This window comes from Gracilinanus agilis, chromosome 1 (assembly GCF_016433145.1).
Source record: "Gracilinanus agilis isolate LMUSP501 chromosome 1, AgileGrace, whole genome shotgun sequence".
NCBI classification, from domain to species: domain Eukaryota; kingdom Metazoa; phylum Chordata; class Mammalia; order Didelphimorphia; family Didelphidae; genus Gracilinanus; species Gracilinanus agilis.
The window spans coordinates 721,633,462-721,656,091 of NC_058130.1; the positions used below are offsets into that span (position 1 = coordinate 721,633,462).

General features: G+C 38.0%; 1 protein-coding gene across 1 annotated transcript in view; it reads right to left on the bottom strand.

Moving 5' to 3' along the window:
* Nucleotides 1–22,630, bottom strand: part of AKAP8 (A-kinase anchoring protein 8) — a 54,805-nt gene that overhangs the window by 20,055 nt on the left and 12,120 nt on the right. Inside the window, exons 4-9 of the mRNA XM_044671539.1 lie at nt 21,888–22,167; nt 20,772–21,240; nt 20,475–20,604; nt 10,986–11,032; nt 8,053–8,086; nt 5,664–5,751 (exon numbers count right to left, since the gene is read on the bottom strand). Coding sequence (XP_044527474.1) covers nt 5,664–5,751; nt 8,053–8,086; nt 10,986–11,032; nt 20,475–20,604; nt 20,772–21,240; nt 21,888–22,167 — 1,048 coding nt within the window. The remainder of the gene's footprint in view (nt 1–5,663; nt 5,752–8,052; nt 8,087–10,985; nt 11,033–20,474; nt 20,605–20,771; nt 21,241–21,887; nt 22,168–22,630) is intronic.

A 22,630-nucleotide genomic window follows, 5' to 3' on the forward strand; every position in this document is an offset into this window, starting at 1 on the left:
ATATGATGGAATTGTGGTATAAGAAATGATGAAGAGATTGAGTTCAGAAAAAACCTGGAAAGACTTATGAAGTGATAAGGGGTTTTAAGCAGAACTAGAACAATTTATATAATAACAAAGTTGAAAACAAATATCTTTGAAAGCCTCAATAATTCTAATAAAAGCAAATGACCAACCATAATTCCAAGACAACTAATGGTGAAATATGCTGTCTATTTCCTGAGAGGTGATAATTCAGGATACAGATTAAGACCTTTTTTTTTTGGGGGGGGGGGGATGGGATGTGGAGAATATGAAAATTTGCCTTGCTTCACTATGCAAATTTGTTTTTCTTTATTGAGGGAAGTGAGGTGAGATGGGAGTGGGTTAAAAAGAAGTGAGGAGGAAAAAAGGTGGATTTTCATGAATTAAAATTAAAAAACCAATGACTTAAAAAAAAACAATGACTCATAAAATTTCTGAGAGTCTCATAGCTAAGAATGATCTCCAGGATGAAGCTGAGAAATTATTTTTTTCCTCTATATATCTTCCCTTCACTTGAAATAATTTTTTGTGTTGAGATTTGTGGTAACTAGAAGTTATTATCTTAGTTTTAGAATTTTCCTTCCTTACAGGAAAAGGGGGCATCAAAACATGTTCTTGGCCTACTTTTATTAGGGCATGTAAAATATAGCCACTTAAGGAACTAGTTTGCATAAGAATTAAAGGTTTTTATGAATTTGTAAAAAACTTTAAAGCTTTAATTCAGTCTTCCCAGCTGCAGCAGGCTCTTCTCCTATGCACTCTTATAACTTTGTCTAGTTAGGCCTCATCATTATTCAATCACCTCCTTTGGAAGGAAAAACTTCTAGTAGGGCTGCAGATTTTTAGGTTGGGCTAGTTTTTCCATAAAAGGAAAGGAAGCCTGAGGTTTGACTGGTGCAAAGAACTAGGGTTTAAGTCAGTAATTCAGTTTCATTGGTTGTGGCAGGGCATAAAAAGCCCAGTCCAGGAGGAACTATTGCCCCTACTTTAAGAACTGTAATATTGCCTTCAACTGAATACATCCCTCTGACTATACGTTTCAAGGAGGCGTTGTATCTCCCTGAACTAGTACTATTTGTCCTTGCCAAATAACCTTTCTATGTTTTGTTAAATGTTAAGATGATCTATCAAAGTTTCATTTTATTCCAATCCCAAACTTAAACTACCAGACAGGCTCTAGTCAGGCCTGGTCCAAAACAGTCCCACAAGAACTACTCCCACAGGACAGATATCTGGAAAGATCTACTTGTTCTTTCCTCCCTTTCTCAAATCATTCACCAAAATACAAAAACCCTGGAACATGATGGGTAAAATCAAGGACCTCGGCATCCTACCTCCCTCACATGGGCCTTGGTGTTTTCAAATTCTACTGGGTCTGTACAGAATGTCATTCACCTCTACAAGCAATGGAAACAGTAACATCACCAAAAAGAACATCTTTGGTACCCGAGTCAAACAAGGGAAGGTTATAATATTGTGCCAGGTCATAATGTATTGAAGTTCTGAGCAACTTACCCACTAAAGTCCTCCTCCAACACCTAAATACAGCATTAAAGGCACTCGATATGATAACACTGTTGCTGCTTCAGATTGCTATCCTAATCTATGTCTGATAAAACATTTCCCTTACCAGAGCTCTATGGGGTGTGGACTACTAGGACAATTTTCTACTTCTGAAAAAGGAAGAAACTGAAAACTGAGGTACTACAGATAAAGATGTGCACTGGAAAGAGATCTGGACTTACAAAATCAGGAATACTTGAATGAGAATCCTGTCTCAGACCCTTCCTAGCTGTGTGACCCTAGACAAGTCATTTAGGGAATGAATGAGATAATATATGCAATACACTTTACAAACTTTAAAGTGCTATATACACACTAGTCATTAAAATGCCTTATCCAGGATGACACAGTTAGCTATTTCATGTCAGAAGTCAGATCCAAATTCCACATTCTTCTGATTTCAAGTGGCCTCTAAACCTCTCATGTTAACAAGGCATGGAGTATAATAGACTCAGTGAGGCTATGTCTCAACTAAGTGAAGACTTGCCTAGCTAAGTGTAGAAAGCACAATCCACCAGGTAAAGAAAGTGTGGACACTGCAATGCTCTAGTACAGTGAATAGGCAACCCTTTGAGCTTGGTGTGTCAAAATTTGTCAAAAAACTGAGCATAACTCAGGTGGTATATCACTTTGAGAAAAAAAAAAACATAATTTTGTGATATTTATAGTTTAAATAACAAAAATGTATAATTTTAATATATAACTGTATTTAATAAACTAAGAAGAATGTGGTCAGACATAAGGTCAAGTCAAGAAGCATTGACTGAATACTTCAGACATTGTGTTAATACTGGGGATATAAATACAAGCCCAAAGAAAAATGGTGACTGCCCTCAAGGAGTTTTTATTCTAATTAGGGAAACAAACATGTAAAAGGGGGCTAAAATGCCAAGTGGGGTTAGGGAATGGTGGTGAAGTCCAGAGGATATCTCTGTATGCGGCCATGTGTCATTGAAAATGGCATGTCATAAGTTTGCCATCAGGGTTCTAGTGGACTAAGTCACTTTAGACATGGAAACTGAAGAAGCTTATGGAAATAAAAATTTGCACACTGTATCTACTGGACTTCTCCTAAACTCTGGAATATTTAAGTTGGGGCAATGTCTCAGTCTTGCTGTTAAAATGGGACCAACTAAAAAGTTTTTACTCTACATTAATCAAACAACCCTTTTATTGTTCCTGGAACTACAGAAAAAACATGGCAAGAGAGAAAATGCTGTTGATCAGATGCATGAAAGTAAAAAAAAACCAACCAGACAAACAAACATTTTTAACAGTTTACTATTACAGGGGATTTGGATAAGAACCACCCCATATAATCCATAACTCTATTTAAGGTTAACAGAGATTGTGATTCTCTTAAAAATAAAGCAAATGAACTTGGGGCAGCTAGTTGGCTCAGTGGATAGGGGCAGGCCTGGGAGTTGGGCGGACCTGGGTTCAAATGTGATCTCAGACACTTCCTAAATGTGTGACCCGGGAGGAAGTCACTTAACCCCAATTGTCTTGCTTCTGTTGCTCTTCTGCCTCAGAAATGATACTTAGTATTGGTTCTAAGACTAAAGGTAAGGTGTTTTTTTTTTAAAAAGAAGAGAAATTAGGTAAGTATTATACAAGATACAGAGATAGATGGATGGCTAGTTCAGACCAAAGGTACTTGCAACTGGAGATACCAGGGAAAACCTTCTGCATGAGGTGGGATTTGAGCAAAGTCTTAAATTAATTCAAGGAAGCAAAAAGATGGAAGTGAGAAGGGAGAACATTCTAGGGAAGGGGGACAACCAGTGTAAAGGGCCAGAAGTAGCAAATGGAGCTTAGTGTGAGAAGAACAGCAAGTCAGTAAGCATAGCTGGTATAGTGCAAGGAGAGGAAGAAAGTATAAGAAATAGTAGGGACTTCTGTAAATAGTCACTAGAATGTACAGAATAGGAAACTGTTATGGACAGATTTGTTTTAGGAAATTTAATTTGACACCTAAATAGATTGGATGATGGACAGATTCAAGGCAGGCACCGCCACTGGCAGACTTTTGCAATTAGTCAAGTGTGACATGAGGAGAGTTTAGGACTTGATAACAAATTGGATAAGCAGGATAAGTATTTTTTTTTTTTACCCTTAACTTCTGTCTATTGGTTCATAGGTGAAAGATTGGTAAGGGTGGGCAATGGGAGTCAAGTGACTTGCCCAGGGTTACACAGCTGGGAAGTGTCTGAGGCTGGATTTGAACCTTCCGTCTCTAGGCCTGGCTCTCAATCCACTGAGCTACCCAGCTGCCCAGGGTAAGTATTCTTGAGGATTTGAAGATGTGAGCCTTGGTGACTGTGAGGATGATGGTAACCTGGACAATATTAGTAAGTTGGGAAGGAGTGTTTTGATTACTTCTCTGTGGGTACCTCATCCATAGTCTTTTGCCCCTAATTTCCTGCTCTCTTTTCAGGTCCCTTTTATGGTTTGTGCTCCTTGAGAGCAGAGATATTCTTTCTTTTTGCTAATATTTGTATTCCAGAACTTATCAGAGTTCTTGGCACATAGTAAATATTTAATAAATTATTGTAGTTATTGTGTTTTGGGAAAAAGATAAGTCGTTTTGGACATCTTTGAGATGACTTCAGGAAATCCAATTTTAGATGTTCAAAAGGCAGTTGCTAAACTAGATAGAGGACAAGAGAGAGACTGGGGCTTGATCTATAGAACTACAAATTTATGGGAACTGATAAAAGACTATAGAGCAAAAAGAGAAGGAGAGCAGGGAAGAGATTTGAGAGACACCCACAATTAGCGGGTATTACATGGATGAAGATTCAACAAAGGAGATTGAGGAGAAGCAGTCATATGAGTAGGAAGAGGATCAGGAGTGATATCATGAAAACTTAAAAGAGGATAGATATCCAAGAAGTGATGGAGATCAACAGGGGAAATTAAGAGATCATTAGTACCATAAATGATGATGGTAAGAAGATAAAGAAATGCAAATCAAAACAACTCTGAGGTTTCATTTCCTAATGAACAAACTGACAGAGAAAAAAAAGATGGAACTTGTCAATAAAAGTAGTTTGGAAATGGAAGACACCCTAACACACTAATGGCAGAGCTATGAAATATGAATTGCTCCAACCATTCTACAAAGCAAATTGGAATTATTTAAACAAAGTGACTAAAATGTCCCTATTCTTTAAACGACAGATTATACTCCTGGGTTGATTTACCAAGGATGTAAATGACAAAAAGAAAGATTCCATGTATATCAAAATATTTATTATCTTACTCTTTGTAATAGCTAAGAACTAGAAACAAAGTAGATGCCCATTGAATGGGGAATGGCTAAGCCAGTTGTGATAATATGAATGTAATGGAAATATTACTGTGCTATAAGAAGCAATTAACTAGGATGAATATACAGAAGCATAGAAATACCTATAATAAACTGATGCAAAGTGAAATACATTCATTAGGAAATAGATAAACACAGTCATTACTACATCATAAAGAAGAACGATTTAAACTTAAATTTAAATGATAACAACCAAGTATGATCTCAAAGAAGAGCTATGAGAGGGTACTTCTCCATTTTCTTTTGAAGAGAAGGGGCAAGATGGGGAGATACAGGGTATAGAGCAATATAAAAAATAAGTCGGTCCCCTCCCCACCCATATTTCTTAACTTTGCTAAATACTTTTTTCTTCTTTGTTGTAAGTGATGGTTCTGGGGAGAAGGAAGATTTGCTTTGGGAAATATAGTTTACATAAAACCAAATAAATAAAAATTTAAAAACAGTGACTCTAATTCTCAATGAAGATTAATCCACACAAGGCTGTTGAGTCTTCAGAATATTGTAAAAGCTAAAATTCCACAACCCAATTTAGCTTTTGCACCTGTATAGCTCTGTAAATTTCCTCTTGATTCTTGGAATAATTATTTGAAATCTCTTTCTGAAGAATTAAGATGTTACATTCGGAATTGCCAAAGTCCACTCTGTTCCAATAGAAACACTCAGATTCAATTCTTATCCTTGTTCCTACATTTAATACTCAGATTTACTAGTAATCATCTAGCTCTTGACTCATTTCCTCTCATACCTGTCTGCCGTTCGGTCCCGCATTCTGTCCCTTCTTCGCTGTTTCTCTCTCTTTTTTTTCACTTCATCATCTTCATCACCTTTATCCCCTGCAACAGAGAAATACATTTCAAGTTAATTTGGATAGAAGTAAAGACAAGCTAAGCTTTAGGGCCTTGTTATATAAAGAAATTCTGTCACCTTATTCCCTGATACAAGGGTTTGTAAAGACAGGTTCTCCTTCTTTAGTAGCAGGGTCAAGAATATTTGGTACCAAGGGACTTAAAGGCTTGGACTCCTCTGGGATTTTGATGAGAAATCCAGTGTTTCCCAACAGAGTCGATTAAATCATAAAGATGTTAGAACATTAGAAATCTGCCAAGGCTATTATCCTCAACCCTCCCCAAAACTGTGATGTCTTTCAGCCTCCATCTACTTGCTTCCATAGCCATGGTCATTTCTCTTTCTCCCATCATTTATTCTTCTCCTATGTTAACTTAATCTTGCTTCTCTCACTTTCCTTTAGTTTTCCAGACCTAAAATGTATAAACTCTATTTCCTCTAAACATGTTTAAAGAGAAAGAGAAGATGGTAACTTCAAAGCCTCAAGGAAGTTACCTGTTTTACACACCACCTCCCCATCCCAAATCAGGCCTTATCTATTCTTCCAATCAGTCTCAGTCTGAACTACACAGCTTGGCCAATATTTGCTGGCCCAACAACTGTCTTCCATTCACAAAAATTATGAACCTATGACTTTGAATCCAGGGTCAGAGGTGTTGGGGGTGGGTGGGGGTAGGGAGGAGCAATCCTAGAAATAAGAGATGGAAAAGACCAACAGGTCCTCCAGTCCATCCCCTGGGGCCAGTGCAGGAAGCCCCCTCTAAGAAAGGTATAGCCCAATGCCCCAGAGTCAAGGAGCACAGCTCACATAAGCCAGTGACAGGGATATGGGAAGATCCTGAAGACCAGGATCTTTCAAAGAGGGCTGGGGAAAGGGGCAGGAGACTGGAAAAAGGATCAATAAGCATCTGAACTGTAACCCCTACCCCTGATGCCAGTCACGAGACTGTCCCACGAAGATGGCGACCGGCGTGCGCTGCTCAGAAGCCTCTCAAAAGGGCGTGGGATTTTTGGCAAGAGGTCACTGCCTGAAACTATTACTGCTGTTAAATAGCAAAGTCATTCCGGGTACCAGGACCTGTGCGCAATAAACATTTCACCTTCGCTTTAGCATAGACCCCACTGCAAGAGCTGTTTAGTGCTCTGTATGGTCCCATGCTATAGACATAACCTCTTCAATAAACATGGATGGAAGAATCTCAGAAAGGTCAGCTAAGCCCTGAAAATATAAGAGAAGGAGAGTCTTAAGAGAGGATCCTGCATAGAAACAGGTTCATGTAAGTGGAGGGTCAAGAAGGAATCAAACTTTGGTTCTTCCAAGCAGTGGTCATCTAGAGAGGGCCCAGAGGGAAAGTGGAAAGAAGGGGTGTTTGGAAAGACCACCACCATCTCCAAGCTCCAATTTTCTATTCCCCTCTGAAGGGTCCACTGCTTGGTCTGGTCTTATAGTTTATGTTGAAATCTCTTCAGTGCTACTTCCCCACAGTGGGGCTGATGAAAACTACCAGCCTATTAGTAGTTTCTTGTGACCCCAGGGCTAGGCCCTGTCTGGCACCCAATGGGAAAATGTGGGAGAAGCCAGTGGAACAGATGGAAAGGACTTGATCCAAGTCCACTTGCCCTCCCCAAGCCCCCTGCTTGGGCAGGTATTTCCCGCCACAGCTACTGAACACAAAGGAAAGGGATAGAGGCCCCTGCACTGTAGCTCAACACACTGCACCAAAGCATGGCAGTGAAAATGGAAATCAAATTCACACCAGCAACCAAGGAAGTTACAGACTGAATAAAGTTAAGGAAAAAAAAAAAAATAGTTCAGGGAACCTGCATTGGCCAAGGGGGAAAACAGACTGGATGGGATAGATGGAACCTCTTCTCTCTCTGATTTCTGTGATTTCCCCTGTCATTCCTACAGAAAAATTTACTTCAGACAAGCTTTTCTACCGTCCTATGAGAAAACTGCTTCCTGATATCAATTATTGGAATGATGAAACTGTTTCCAGTAGGTGCCACATCAAAGACATCTGAGCAAAGCCTTTGTGTGATCCCCCTACCCTCACAGCCTTTCCAAGCAACTGTAACTCTCTCCGTCCTGTTTCACAGAACATCAGCTCCATGCCAGGCCCAACACTTGCATACTAAGCCCTCTCCTGGCTACCACTGAACCCCACTTAAAGAGAGAGAGAGCTGAAGGGGGTTGGGGTGGGATGGGAAATGGGAGGAATGGGGGCAGTGCAAAGCTGAAATACAGTGAAACTCTTAAGAGCAGGAAGATGCTGGGTAACTCCTACCTCTCCTCCTTCCTTCTTCATCCAATTCCTCATCCTGGAAAAGATACAAAGTTTGAAAATGACACAGTGTCTTTAGATAGCCAACTCCCTATAGAGATAAGAATCTCAGTCCTACTAACCTTCTCCCTCTTCTAATATTCTTACCTCAAACCTTAACACACCTTCATGAAATAAATTTGTGAGATTCTGGGTATTTGCTACATTTTGATAAAACAATCAAGCAAATGCACAATACAAGTTTAAACTTTTTAATGGGGCTATGGATAATATGGATCAATTCCAAATAGGGCTGTTGGGAAAACAAAAGAATACAGAACTGGGAATTAAAGGAAGTCCTATTAGCTCTGATGCTAATTTGCTACACTATTATCTATTAAACTAACCTCTCATAAGGGATTAGAAAATAAGATTTTGAGCTAGAAGGAAACATGGATCATTTAGTCCAATGCCCTCAATTTATCAATAAATAAACTTAAAGTCTGTAGAGGAGAAGTGATTTACTTAAGGTAATAAAAACAGCAGAGCCAAGACTTGAAGCTCTGATTACCAATCCAATCACTCTTTCTAAATGTTAGAAAAGATCAGCAGATACCACAATTTCAAGGTAATTTGTAGGTGATAATGATAAAAAAAAAATCCACTCCAAACTGCAAATACACGGAAATAAGGAGCTTATTAAAAAACAAAAAAAAACCCTTCTGAGATATACAGGCACAATAAGCAGATATGTTAACAGAGTTCCCATAGAGGAGCTCCTGAGGAAGAATTCAATCTCTCATTGATCATTTCTTCACTCATAATTTGAATATATGCAATACTAATGCTCTATACACATATATGTATATATGTGTACACATGTGCACACACACACACACACACACACACACACACACACACACACGATTCCTGTGGAGAATGCTGCGAGATCGAAACAATTTAATGCAAGCATCTTCCAGTACCAATAGGTCTTTGGCCTGAAGCATTAGTTACCATTCCATTAACATTGAGGCAGGAAACTCTTTCCATAATGTAAATCTGCTACTGAAACCAAGATTGTTATAACATTAAAAGGGAACTTAAGATTTTTTACCTAGTAGTCTATGACCCAAAAAGATCAAAGAAATTGGATCTATATGTATAAAAATATTTAGAATAGCATTTCTTAGTGGTCAAGAATGGGAAATTGAGAGGGTACCCTATAACTTATCTATGTAATGGGATGCTATAGTGCTTTAAGAAATGATGAAGGGAGTTTTAGAAAACTGTTTATGATAAACTGTTTATGAACTGATACAAAGTCAAGTGAGCAGAACCAGAAGAACAATTTATACTATAACAATATTGTACAGACAACTCTGAAAGATTTGGGAACTCTCATCAACAAAATGGAACCAACTATAGTTCTGAAAACCTCATTAATGCCTCCAGAGAGAGCGGTAATGGACTCAGAGCACCAATTTAAAGCATATTTTGGGGAACGTGACCACGTGGGAATTTGTTTTGCTTGCCTATTCATATTTTTAATGGGTTTTGTTTTTCTTTCTTTCTCAACAAGAAGAGGGCAGGCGCCAAAAGGGAGAATTTATAACTGAAAATAAGGCAATTAAAAGATACTGTCTAGTTCAGCCTTAAAAAAAAATTTTTTTTAATAGATGAGGAAACCAGGGAGAGGAAGTGTTTCCTTCAAGGTTGGAAGTTCGGTTAATAGAACTGGGATTATAATCCAGATCTTCTGATTCTAAACCTAAGACTTTTCTTAAAAACACTCACAGCACCTATGCAGCAGAATTATTGATAAAGAATATATTCACATAGCTATTTTAAAAGTGGAAACTTCTAACTTTACAATAAAGCTACCTTTTAGATTCCAACAGTTTTGAAAATCATCAATAAATTTCAAGGTCAAATGAAGACATACTGATCCAATCAAGAGGCTTAGATAAGAATCAGCAGTACTCTGGTGCTCCAGGGAGGAGTAAGGTGAAAACCACAGAGAAAGAGCTAAGAAAAAGGGCTCATAGGTGGTAGCCTAAGGATACTCAATGGGTGGAACATTTTCTAAGAGACTGAGAAAATTATATTACCTTTCAGATATCAGCCAAATGATTCATCAATGGGAAGAGATTTTTGTATATTTGGGAATTCTTTTCATTTAAAATACAGGAAGCCCAAGTTAAGTGATTAGGTCAGAGTCCAACACTAAGACACAGCATGAGAAAAAGAACTCAAAAACACTATCTTTAACTGAGTACTCCCGATTACTAGACTCTGTTTTTCTCAAGGTTTTGAGAACTCAGAATCCAAAATACAGAGGGCCAGGATGTACCAAACTTGCTAAATATCACTTATGGATTTAGAAGAATTGCATGCTGACAGACAGAGATCGTAAATTAGGTCTAGATCCAAAAGACATATTCAAAAAGCTATCTAAGAAGATCATAGTTCCTTATGTTAATACCATAGAAAGGCAATGAACATAAACATAACAGCTACAGAAAAGAAAGATTAAGGTGGCAATTAGTAATCTATAGAAGATCTATAGTTCTGGACCTAAAAGAGATAGAAATGTAAGCAAGTAAGAAAATTAGCGAAAAGAGAAAATATAGTTCAGTCACACTAATGTTAATGCTTGATGTGCCATGCATTGTTCCTTCAATAGTTTCTTTCTGAAGAGGTAGGGAAATTTTTGCAGAACAATGATGACGCCTATAAACTTGAAGAGAATCTTTTAGAATCTAATTCATCCTGGAAGGTTGGGTTAGGTCCATTCATAGATTTATTTCTGCAAATAAATCCTTAGGAAGTGAGATGAAATGAAGTCTACACCAATAGCTATTCCCTTCCCTTTGTGAAAGCCATTAAGAATAGAGCAAGAACTAAGAGAAATTGGAAGACAGAGGTGGAAAAACAGAAGATCTATAAAGCTCACTTACACCCCTGTTGCCTTCATCTTCCAACTGGTAATCACCATCTCCACCATCTGCCAGACACAAAGAAAAGAGTCAACACGGAGTCAAGAATTTTAATTCTTTCCAACCAACACTGAATTGTTTTGCTTTCATATGTTCCCTATATGATATTAGATGGCAATTCTCATCACATTGTCAAAGAAAGTGTATGCAAATATGTATTTAATAGAATGCAGAAAATAAAGTAGCCTCGGGCTTTCAAAGCTTATGCCAGTAGAAAATAAGTTCCGGCAATTCTTGTCAAACTGTAATGGCCTGTATGGGCTTGGTGGTAGACTATGTATCTGTCACTCAAGTAGCAGCTAAGTTAAATCTGGAATGACACAAACAGAAGGGGAATCATAGAGTGATTTTCTGGTGATGGCACTTCACAAAACTTTTACAAAGATGTGAATGAGCTGCAGGCTGTGGTGGAAGGAGTACCCACACCAACAAAATCATGGGACTCTGAAGCAGACATAAAAAAAGGAGGACTAGTTGAAATAGAGACAAAGAATGCACGGTTCTTGCCAAAGAGAAGGCTGAACCTTCAGAGTGGGAAGCAGATGCTTGTCCTCCAAATGATACAGATTCATAAGTGTTATCAATTAAGAGAACAGTCAGGAAGCACCTATAAGAGATCAGCAATGGTGAATGGTAAATGCTTTCTAAGCAGTCTTAGGGAATACACAACAAAGTCTGCTATGCTAGCATGCAGCTAGCAGGTGAAAGAGACTCTTCCAAAGCTAATCAAACCAAAAGACCATAACTTTCTTCTGGCTATGTATGTGGATACAGATGCTCTTGCCAGAATGTCATGAGTGAGATCAAAGAACTAAGAAAGAAACAGAAAACTTATCAAAAGCAAAGATTTCAAAATACAAAGGCAGATAGAGGGAACAATAGCTAGTGAAAAAGACCATATCTGAAAATGGGATCTGGATTTCTGGACTACTGGTTAAAATATAGTAATGATGGGTTCCTGCTCAGGGATGGAGTGTGCCACATAATAAGGTAAGAATATACTTGCCTAAAGAACTGGAAACAAAGTAGGTACCCATCGAATGGCAGATAGGTGGTACAGTGGGTAGAGTACTAGGCTTGGAGTCAGAAAGACTTGAGTTCAAATCGAGTTTCAGGTACTTCCAGATATGAGAAGTGGGCAAGTCACTTAACTTTTGTTTGCCTCAATTTCCTTAACTGTAAACGAGGGACAATAGGACATACCTCACAGAGTTGTTGTAAAGATAAAGTGTTTAGCATAGTGTCTGGTACATACCAGGCGCTACATAAATGCTTATTTGTTAAGGTCATCCTCCCATCAAATGGGGAATATTTAAACAAACTGGCATATGAATATAATGAAATATTACTGTGCCATAAGAAATAATACTTTGAAGAATTCAGTGAAGCATGGGAAGACTTAGGAGTTAATGCAAGTGAAGGCAATGAAAACAGGAAAATATATACAATGACCACAATAATGTGGAAACAAAGAATAACAAAAATCCAAACTGAACAAACATTGTGTAATTATAATGACCAAGCTTGGCTCAGGGTAAGAGATGAAAACAAAATGCCCCTCTCTCCTTTCTATATATATAGAACATATATATCATTGGTCTATCTTTTAAAAAAATTATTTTTTATTCTATGTTACAACGGATAGCTTGCTGTGTGCAGTGGGGAAGGAAATATTTAGAAATGAAAGGGCTATCAAAACAAAGAATAGCAGTTTTTGCTTTTTTTATTTGTTTAAAATCTTGCAAATGAAATCAGGATTTTAAACTAAAAGGAAGGGATGGTTAAAAATGTCTATGTCTATAAATACATACATACATACGTACACATATGTATGTATATAATACAATGTATCTATAATGTAAGGAAACTAGCAGGAGACTCAATCAAAGGAGTCAAATTCCAAAAAAGGAGCCACCATGAAATCCCATGATTTAAGAAGTTTACATGTAACATATCAACATTTATAAATTCCTACTATGTGCTACAGGTTATGTTCAATGCCGGGAATACAGATACAATGAAGCAATTCCTACTTGCAAGGAGTTTCTAGAAATACTGAGAGAAATTGGCAAATTTGATATCCTAAATATCACTTGACTGGTACTATGTCTCTGGAAGCACATACATTTTCTAAAGGAAAAGAATGGGTAAAATTGGAGGAGAGAATTAAAATGTATAATAAGAACATTTATATGAAAAAATAGGAACCAAGAGAGAAATGGTAGAGAGCATTTGGATAAAAAGTAGTGGAGGTAGAAGCAATATCATCTGTGAAATATACTGGAGATCACTTAACCAAAAGTAGTTCAGAAGGGGCAGCTGGGTGGCTCAGTGGATAGTCAGGCCTAGAGACAGGAGGTCCTGGGTTCAAATCTGGCCTCAGACACTTCCCAGCTGTGTGACCCTGGGCAAGTCACTTGACCCCCATTGCCCACCCTTACTACTCCTTCTACCTAGGAGCCAATAGACAGAAGCTAAGGGTTTAAAAAAAAAAAAGTAGTTCAGGAATGAGATTATAAATCTGATAAAAAGGTATGAAACAGTAGAGAGGGGAACTGATTATTAGGACATCTTTTGGCATGCTTTCTCACTCTGCTCAAAAAAGAGTCACTAATAATTTCTCGTTTTAATACATAACTTCATCTATTCTTCTGGATCTGATTCTCACCAACAAAAAGAAATTAGTTGGTAGGTTAGAAATTATGTAGACTTTTATGATCATGCCACTTTAGGATTTATGACTGAGATGAAAAGGGGTGTAATCTGAACTCAAGATCTTGGGAGAGCAGATTTCAAAGGTTCAGGGCAATATGTAGGTGGGATCAAATATAGGAAAGCAAGCCCAGGCAGTATGGAAAGGTCTCAAAAATGAAATTTCAAAAAATGTTTTACATGATTGCATTGTAAAATCTATATGAGATTGCTTACCATCTCAAGGGGAAGGGTTGGAGGAGGGGTAGAGAGGGAGAGAGAGAATTCAAAACTCACTATTCTTTCAAAAATGTTAGAAAACTGTTTTTACATGTAAGTGGGGGGAAAATTATAAAAAAAAAAAATAATTCCAAAGCCACACAATTCCAACGAGAAAGGAAGAGTTGTTAAGTGATGCTGAGATTGATTTAATAAAGAAATTACCAAAGAATTTAGATTTGAAAGATATGTTCATGAGGAAAAATGTTCTACTTGGTATGAACTGCTGAAAAAGCTTGAAAGTAATTCTGGCAAAAATTAGGTTACAGGACCTGAATATAATCACATATTACTAAAAACAAGAATGAAATCTGGTAACTTTCATTACACACACACACACACACACACACACACACACACACACCACCCACCCTTATTTTCTGTCCTAGTAACAACTCTAGGACAAAAGGGCAAAAGCTAGACAAATAGGGTTAAGTGACTTGCCCAGAGTCACACAGAGCTAGGAAATGTCTGAAGACACACTTGAACCCAGCTCCTACTGACACCAGGTCTAGCTCTCTTATCCTTTGTGCAACCCAGCTGCCCCCAATTTGATCCCTTTTTAGCTCTTACTAAGGCTGAGAGTTCTTAACCAGACATGGGATAGAGGCAATCACAAAAGATAAAATAATTTTAAAGTAAATGAAATTGAATAGAATCTATGGAACTATGGACAAGGAAAAGAATCTTTGCATAAAGGAGGGTTCTTATTTCTAGTAAGGGTCTATTAGCCAAAATAACCCAGGAAACAAAAACTAAGAACTATTCCCCATTGGATAAGTGGTAAAAAATACACTTAAAATATTTTACAAACTATAAGAAATCATATGAAAGGGTACTTTCCTGCTATGCTGAACCCTCCTCTCAAAGGGCCCTCACTTGCATCCAGGAGTCATTGTTAATTGGAGAGGGTATATCTAATAGACCTTGACTTACCAGCTTAGTTTCATCAAATTCCCTCTTTCCCCGCCTTCTGCTGTTCAATTCTGGCTCTGGGATCAGATAAATACTATCACTGCTTCTTGAAAGGGCATGTCAACAGATTGACTGGCAGACCTGACTATTCACCATCCTTGTGATTTTATCCATTCCTGACCATTCCCCTTTCCTATATAGGTTTTCTCCCCACCCTTTTAAAATCCCCAACCCTTAATACAGTACCCAACTCCTAGTATATATCAGTGGTTCCCTAATGTTTTTGGCCTACTGCCCCCTTTTCAGAAAAAAATATTACTTAGCCCCCTGGAAATTAATTTTTAAAAATTTTAATAGCAATTAATAGGAAAGATTAATGCACCTGTGGCCATCACCGCCCCCTTGGATTGCTGCAGCACCCACCAGGGGGAGGTAGTGCCCACTTTGGGAATCACTGCTCTAGAGTATGGCACCTGACAGTGCTTTTGGTCTCTCTTACCTGCTGGTAGTCATTTCCATTCCCCTTCCTCCTTCCCTTTCAATAGTCTACAAGAATAGCAGCCCAGGATTAGGCTCCAGGTTTTCATCTCTCCAGATTTTGCTGACTGTCCTAGATTTGGTTTAACCTAGAGCTGAACCAAGATTTGGAGGCCTGGCTTTGTATAGCCTCTCTTTTTGTCCAAAAAGCATTGGCCAATCTGTGTGGCTGAGTGTTCAACTATGCCTAATTGGGCATGAGAAAGATCTGTCATAACTCTCTTTTCATCTAAAGATGTGATCATGTGCCTTATGCTTTTAGGATTATTGTTAAATATCACATTTTCATTACAAAGAAGTCATTTTTGATAACTTTGTTAAGTTCATTACTATTTTAATCATTTTCTATAGCACATGTTCAATCATTTCAGTTGTGCCCAACTCTTTGTGATCTCTTTTGACATTTGGGGGAAGGGGTCAAAGACACTGCAGTGGTTTGTCATTTCCTTCCCCAGCTCATTTTACCAAGGCAAATAAATAGGGTCAAGTGACTTGCTCAAGGGTCACAAAGCTACGGAAGCATCTGAGGCTGGTTTTGAATGCATAAAGATGAATCTTCCTGATTCTAAGCCCAATGCTCTGTCCACTGAGCCACTCAGTATCTGATTACAGTTACTCTATTGATTCAGTAATTCTACTGTTTATGTGCCTCATGGTTGCCATTAAATGTTCCACATTTCCCAGAACATAATGGTGGTATAATTTTGTGGAGTGCAGCTATGCAAGTACAAAAACACTGAAGTGTTTTCTAACTCGGTCTTGGAGCTGTAAATGTAATGTGCTGTATTATTATATATCTTATGCTAATGAAAGGAGGATGAAGAATTAAATAAAATGGCTCCTGTAAATGTATACTAGAATGAGAACCATCTTGGGAAGGTACTGGTAGTGGTCATTAATGATCCACTTATTTGGGTAGCTCAATGATTTTAGTCTATATGAAAACAGCCTTGATAATTATTACTTTTGCAACACTTCAGAAGGACATATATACAAACAGTTCTGTTATAATACATTATATGATACACTTAATAAACACATTATATATATATATATATATACATATATATATACTTAATACTGTACTTGCACAACTATGCAAAATCACACAATAAAAACACTCAAATCTGGTCCTGGGGAAGCCTACTATAGCCTCAACATAAAGATACTCCGCCTTGGGAAAAGGATCACTGACAAAAGCTAGCCACTACCTCATAAGGGGCAGAGGTGGCATCCCTCTAAGGCTGCAAATGGAAGTTCTTTAAAGGAGCCTATTCTGTGGCTTCTCTGAAGAATAAATTCCACCCACTTGGCCCATTATCATTCTGATGAAAGTGCTGCACTCTGGCTGGGCTTTTCCCAGAGCAGAAGGCTCAGGGCTAGCAGAGGTCAAAGAGGTCAAAGTAACATCTCTTAAGGGTCTTCCAGTTTTCCCTTCTTATCCATCTATGTTTGCCTCTCTAGGGCCCTGTCTCTTGCTGTCCCAAGTGTTACATTTTCCCAGTCTAGCAGCTCTCACCTAATCCTGGGCCAAGGAAAATGATCATTATAGCACTTTCCCTGAGTTAGAGCCAGACATCTTTTTCCCACAGGTCCCACTATTTGCCAGTGCCCCTATTTTATGCACTGCTCTCCCTCTGTGTGTACCACTTTCTCTTTGATGAAAAATCTGGCATAAGCAAAAGCAAAAATCTTGATAAACTCAAAAATAGTTACCTCTATATCAGTTGCATTGGAATAACTTTGATTTCAAAACAAACATTATGGCAGAACTAACAATAAAGCCAACACAATATTCAGAGAAACAGTTATATCTAATGGTAGATATTCAGGAAGAAGTACGGGTGCCAACAAAACTAAGAATTTTTTTTTTATAAAAACCCTTAACTTCTGTGTATTGGCTCCTAGGTGGAAGAGTGGTAAGGGTGGGCAATCGGGGTCAAGTGACTTGCCCAGGGTCACACAGATGGGAAGTGTCTGAGGCCAGATTTGAACCTAGGACCTCCCATCTCTAGGCCTGACTCTCAAATCCAATGAGCTACCCAGCTGCCCCCCTAAATGCAAAGTTCTATTCTTTGAATATTGATTATTCTCATGATCTTTTGAGTAGCTCTTGTTTTACTTGGATGTAAGCAGACTTTTCAGTTCTAGCATGAGGCCTAAGAAACCACTTCAGCAAAATTAAAAATCAATCCCTTACATTGGTGATCCTAACACATGAGATGTTAAAAAAAGACAAATAATACTTCTCAAGTAAGATTTCTATACGAAAACTACTAAGAATTTAACCTCAAAAGGTTCATGTTTGGGGGCAGCTGGGTAGCTCAGTGGATTGAGAATAAGGCCTAGAGACGGGAGGTCCTAGGTTCAAATCTGACCTCAGACACTTCCCAGCTGTGTGACCCTGGGCAAGTCACTTGACAGTATTGATTCCAAGACAGAAGCTAAGGGTTTAATTAAAAAAAAAAAAAAAAGTTCATGTTTCCTGAACGATTTTCTCCATGTTACAAATGGAAAGCAAAGTATAGGATGCATTTAACAAAAACAAGGGATATTTAGTATTGGTAGCTGCCTCTAATAGAGCAGGCCAGCACCTTCTTGGCAACTTATTCTATTTAGAGAAATACAGAAAGGTCGAAGAGGTTAAGTGACAGCACTCAGACTGGGATAGCCTAGAATCCTTAACCCCTAATGTCTAGGAATGCCCCAGACTGAACTCGGGAAACTCAGCAAGACCAAACAAGGGCTGACCCACCACCTCAACCACAAGTGCAATCCAGGGAAGAGCCTGGTTCTAGCTCACAAAACCATAATTCAGGAATTGAGACATGAATAAAACACAGACAACACCAACCAGCACAAAATTTTTTAAGTCTAGAGATTCTGCAGAAACTAGCCTGGAAGAACACAATTACCCCAGAGAAATTAGATGCAACAAATCAGAAGTTCTATATGAATATCTAGGAGAAATAAAGTAAGAGATTTAAAAAACCTAAATAACTGTGATGGCCAACAGATAACAGAAAAAGTTTAGAAGCTCAGAAATGCATAAAATACATAGTATTGTATGATATTACACATTTTATCTTTTAATAGCATAAGTACAATTTCTTTTTAAAAGTTCAAGTAAAAAGAATGTGATAGTCAAAAAAATGTATGTGAATTTTCCAGTTTGCAGGGGTCCCACGCTCATAATCCCCAAAGAGTAGAAGAGATTATTGTACGACAAAAACTAAAATCTTATACAATACCTGGAAATTTCTATAAACAAGACATCTTGGAAGTCAATTTCCCAAAAGGCAAAGCTAAGTATAACCATATAGGGGGAAAAAAGGGAGTGGAGGGGAAATTGATAGAAAAGAATAGAATCAAGTATTTCTGATGAAAAGAACCGAGTTGAATAAGAATCTGGACACACAAACACAAGTACACAGATAGTCAGAATAGTAAATTTATTTGATCAATTGGAGCTGTATGATGATGTAGTGCTAACATTCTAATTGGAGATAAAGAAGTGTCCCTTCAATCAATAAACATTTATCAAGTGTCTACTATGTGCCAAGCAGAAACTCTGAAGGGTACTAAGGGAATTAAAAAAGAACAGCTTCTGTAAAGTGAACTGATAAGTATTCTGGGGATAGTAGAAAGGGCAAAAGAAGGGAGGAATACATGAGAATAAAAGAGAGGAAGAGGCAGTACAACTAGAATGTGTAAAAGGAAGTAAGGGAAAAGGGGGAAGGGACTGAGCATCAGATGAACCTCACTCAGCTGAAACAGACAAGAGGATTGAAAACACAGTTCGATATAGAAATATATCAAATAATATGGAAAAAAGTATAGTCAGAGACTAGGGAGTTAAGAAGGAAGATGACACAGGAAGGTAATAACTGCAAGAAAGAGGACATAGGGAGATGTGGTAGCTTCAAAGGTTTAAAGAAAAACAGCTAGAACCTAATGGGGACACTCATCAATTAGGGGAAAGCTAGGAATGTAATGAAAGAAATGATCTGAAAAAATCATCTAGTATAAATGATGTGACATTAAGTGAGCAGAATCAGATTAATTTATATCAAGACTATAATATCATAAAGAAAAACAATTCTGAAAGACAAGAACTCTGGGCAAAGCAACAATCAACCACATATCCCCAATGAGCCATGATTACATTATCCCATCCTTTGATATTTGCAAAGTGCAGAAAGAGACATTTTTTAACATGGCCACTGAGGGGATTCATTTTGCTTGACTATGCTTACTTGTTATAACTATTATTCCCCCCCCCCCTTGGTTTTCAATTAGGACAAAGGGTCAGGTTGGCTGTTAGTAAAAATGACTTAAAAAAAAAAAGGGCTGCTGAAAACATTTTTTTAGTAAAAATGACTTAAAAAAAAAAGGGCTGCTGAAAACATTTTTTTATTATTCAGAAGAGAATAGAAGGAAATTTAGAAAAGCAAGTAGACAAGCAGGATAATTTTGAAAGCAATATGCATGAGCTAAAGAATTAATTGTTGGAGTCTGAGTGCAGATCAAAGCATGCCATCTTCCACTTTATTTTCTTTATGAGATTTTTATTGTATATATGATGTGTCTTCTATCACAACATAAGCAATATAGAAATATATACTGTATTAAAGTACTAATATAACCTATATCAGACTATATACTGCCTTGGGGGGTAAGGGGAGAAGGGAGGGAAAAAATACAAATCCTAAAATGTCAGAAAACAAATGTCAAAAATTGCTTCAACATGTAATTGAGAAAATAATTTTTTAAAAAAGAAGACACACACACAAAAGAAAGTAATGTGCATGGAATTTATTATATAACTTTTAAAAAAAGTAAGCACTATGAAATGGAGATTCATGATTTGATATACAATCTTCATTTGGGGTTCTGCTGTATTTAGATAAATGCTTATTTTGATAGTGTTTATTTTCAAAATTTTAAAAATACTTTAAAAGAAATTAAAATAAGACAATAAATAAAATAGGTAAAACATCTATACCATGATGGGGTTCTGGAACTTACCATTATCTGAATCATCTCCTTCACTGTCTGTCCGGGCCTGCTTATAGTCTGGTTCTTCACCACTTTGGGACTGCTTGCGTTTCTTGCTTATGCTATCTTGTCCAGAGTGATTAAACCCCCTTCTTCTGGACTAAAAACATAAATAAAATTTTAATGGTACTGTTCAACTAACCAGCAAAACCAACTAAAGGAAAAAAAAACGAAGCAAGAAACTAGGATTGTAACAGAAAAAGAAAAAACAAGGTCTAATTGACAGTCATTAAGTAACTGGTAATGATTAGTAAGCATAGAACTCACCCGGTCTCTCATTCTGTTCCTTGATCTGCCACATCCATAAGGCATGTTGTTAAACCTGCTCATTCCTTGCATTCCCATCATGCCATAATCAGGTACCACAGCTTGTGAAAACAAAGAAGGCAGTCTGTTGGGGCACGGACCTCCCATTCCCCTTCCACCCATATAGTTCAACTCATTCCAGCGAGCAGATAAACGCTCTGAGCTTGAGGATGGCATGAAGTGGTCATTGCGCATAAAGGTGTTGGGATGACCCCGATCCCGGAACTGATTCTGACACTTTTCCTGAACAATGCCATATAGAGATGCTCGGTTGTGAGACAGGTCTTGGTGGTCATCATACTGACTGCCAAAGCCATCATTCTGATCAGGTCTGAGGTCATAATCGTAATTGTAACTTGAGCGGTAGAGATTGTGATCAGTCATCGAAGCCCTGGAGTTGTATGAGTCAAAGGACTCAAATCTGAAAGAGCTAAAGAACAAGCACAAAGCCAGGTCAACAATTAGTCCCGATAAACAAACTGTTCAAAGAAAATGAAAGTTGGTCATATCATGGTATATGCTAATATCACAACACAAAGCATGAGTCTCTTTATAAACAGGATGTTTTCATTAGCCCCTGCCTGTGGCTACTTGAGAGCTCAACAAAAAATAGATTTGTCCTTCATAAAAATAAATCACGTCTATAAGCCAAAATACTTGACACACAGGCACCCCCAAACCTCACACTCGACATGCTCAATTTGTTAGTTTTTTCAACTGACAAGGGCAGAAGCAAGTGGTATTCCAGTGAATCTGGCTTTGGTTTATAGTAGAGACATTAATGAATTTATTATTAGACTCAGAATCCAAGGCTAAGAGTTTTAGATGTAGATTAGGCAGCAGTCAAAGTTAAGCCACATCTAGAGTTAACAAATCTTTAACACAGACCTGCTTAAAATGCTTATACACTGTCAGATGGTCTCAATTCGCTTACTACAAACAGAAGAAGGCTTGAGGAACCTGGTTTGAGAACAATGGACCCTCCCATTCCCAAGAGGAAATGCAAGCTGTGATTTCTGTACTGATGTAACTGGCAAATGCTAGCACTACTTCTTGAACAAGAAATCCTTTAATCACCTCTCCTGGTCTTCCATGCCCTCCCCACTGCCGGCGGCCCCGCCCCTGCTTCCTTCCTTCGACATCATGTCTAAGCGTTGGTTGATCTTGGCAATGAGGGAATCGGAATTATCAGTGCCTGTCTCTGTTCCATAGGTGGCAATCTGCATGGTAGTACTCCCATCTCCAAGGCTTGCGTTGTCTGTCTTGGCAGCCTCCCATGAAGCTGTACTATAGTTATAGGTAGCCCCAGGGGTAACACCAGTGTTCTGGGCACCGTAATAATTATAACCTTCATAGCCTAATGGAAAAAGAGAACATCAGAATGAGAATTCAACAACCAGAAGGCTGGTCTTTGCTTCAAATAGATAAACTGGGCTTCGGTGAGGGATGAAATAGGGATAATTCAAAAGAACTCACACTCTCTGAGATATAAGAAAACAGCTAAGCAGCCAAGTTCTACAGAGAGTTCTTATTCAGCAATAAGTGACTCAGGAATTATTATTCATTCCACACGGCATAGAGGATCAGCATAGTAAGGGACAATTAAAAAGGGGCTGACTAAGCAAAGACATACTCTTGGATGCTAGTTATAACCTTAGGTCTTTCTGTAACTGGACTCCAACAGTGCTGATTTTCATTTTTTAACTCCTTAGTAGCCTAGGGAAAGATTCTCTTATAGATATAATATCTCTCTCTCTCTTTCTCTCTCTCTCTCTCTCTCTCTCTCTCTCTCTCTCTCTCTCTCTCTCTCTCTCTCTCTA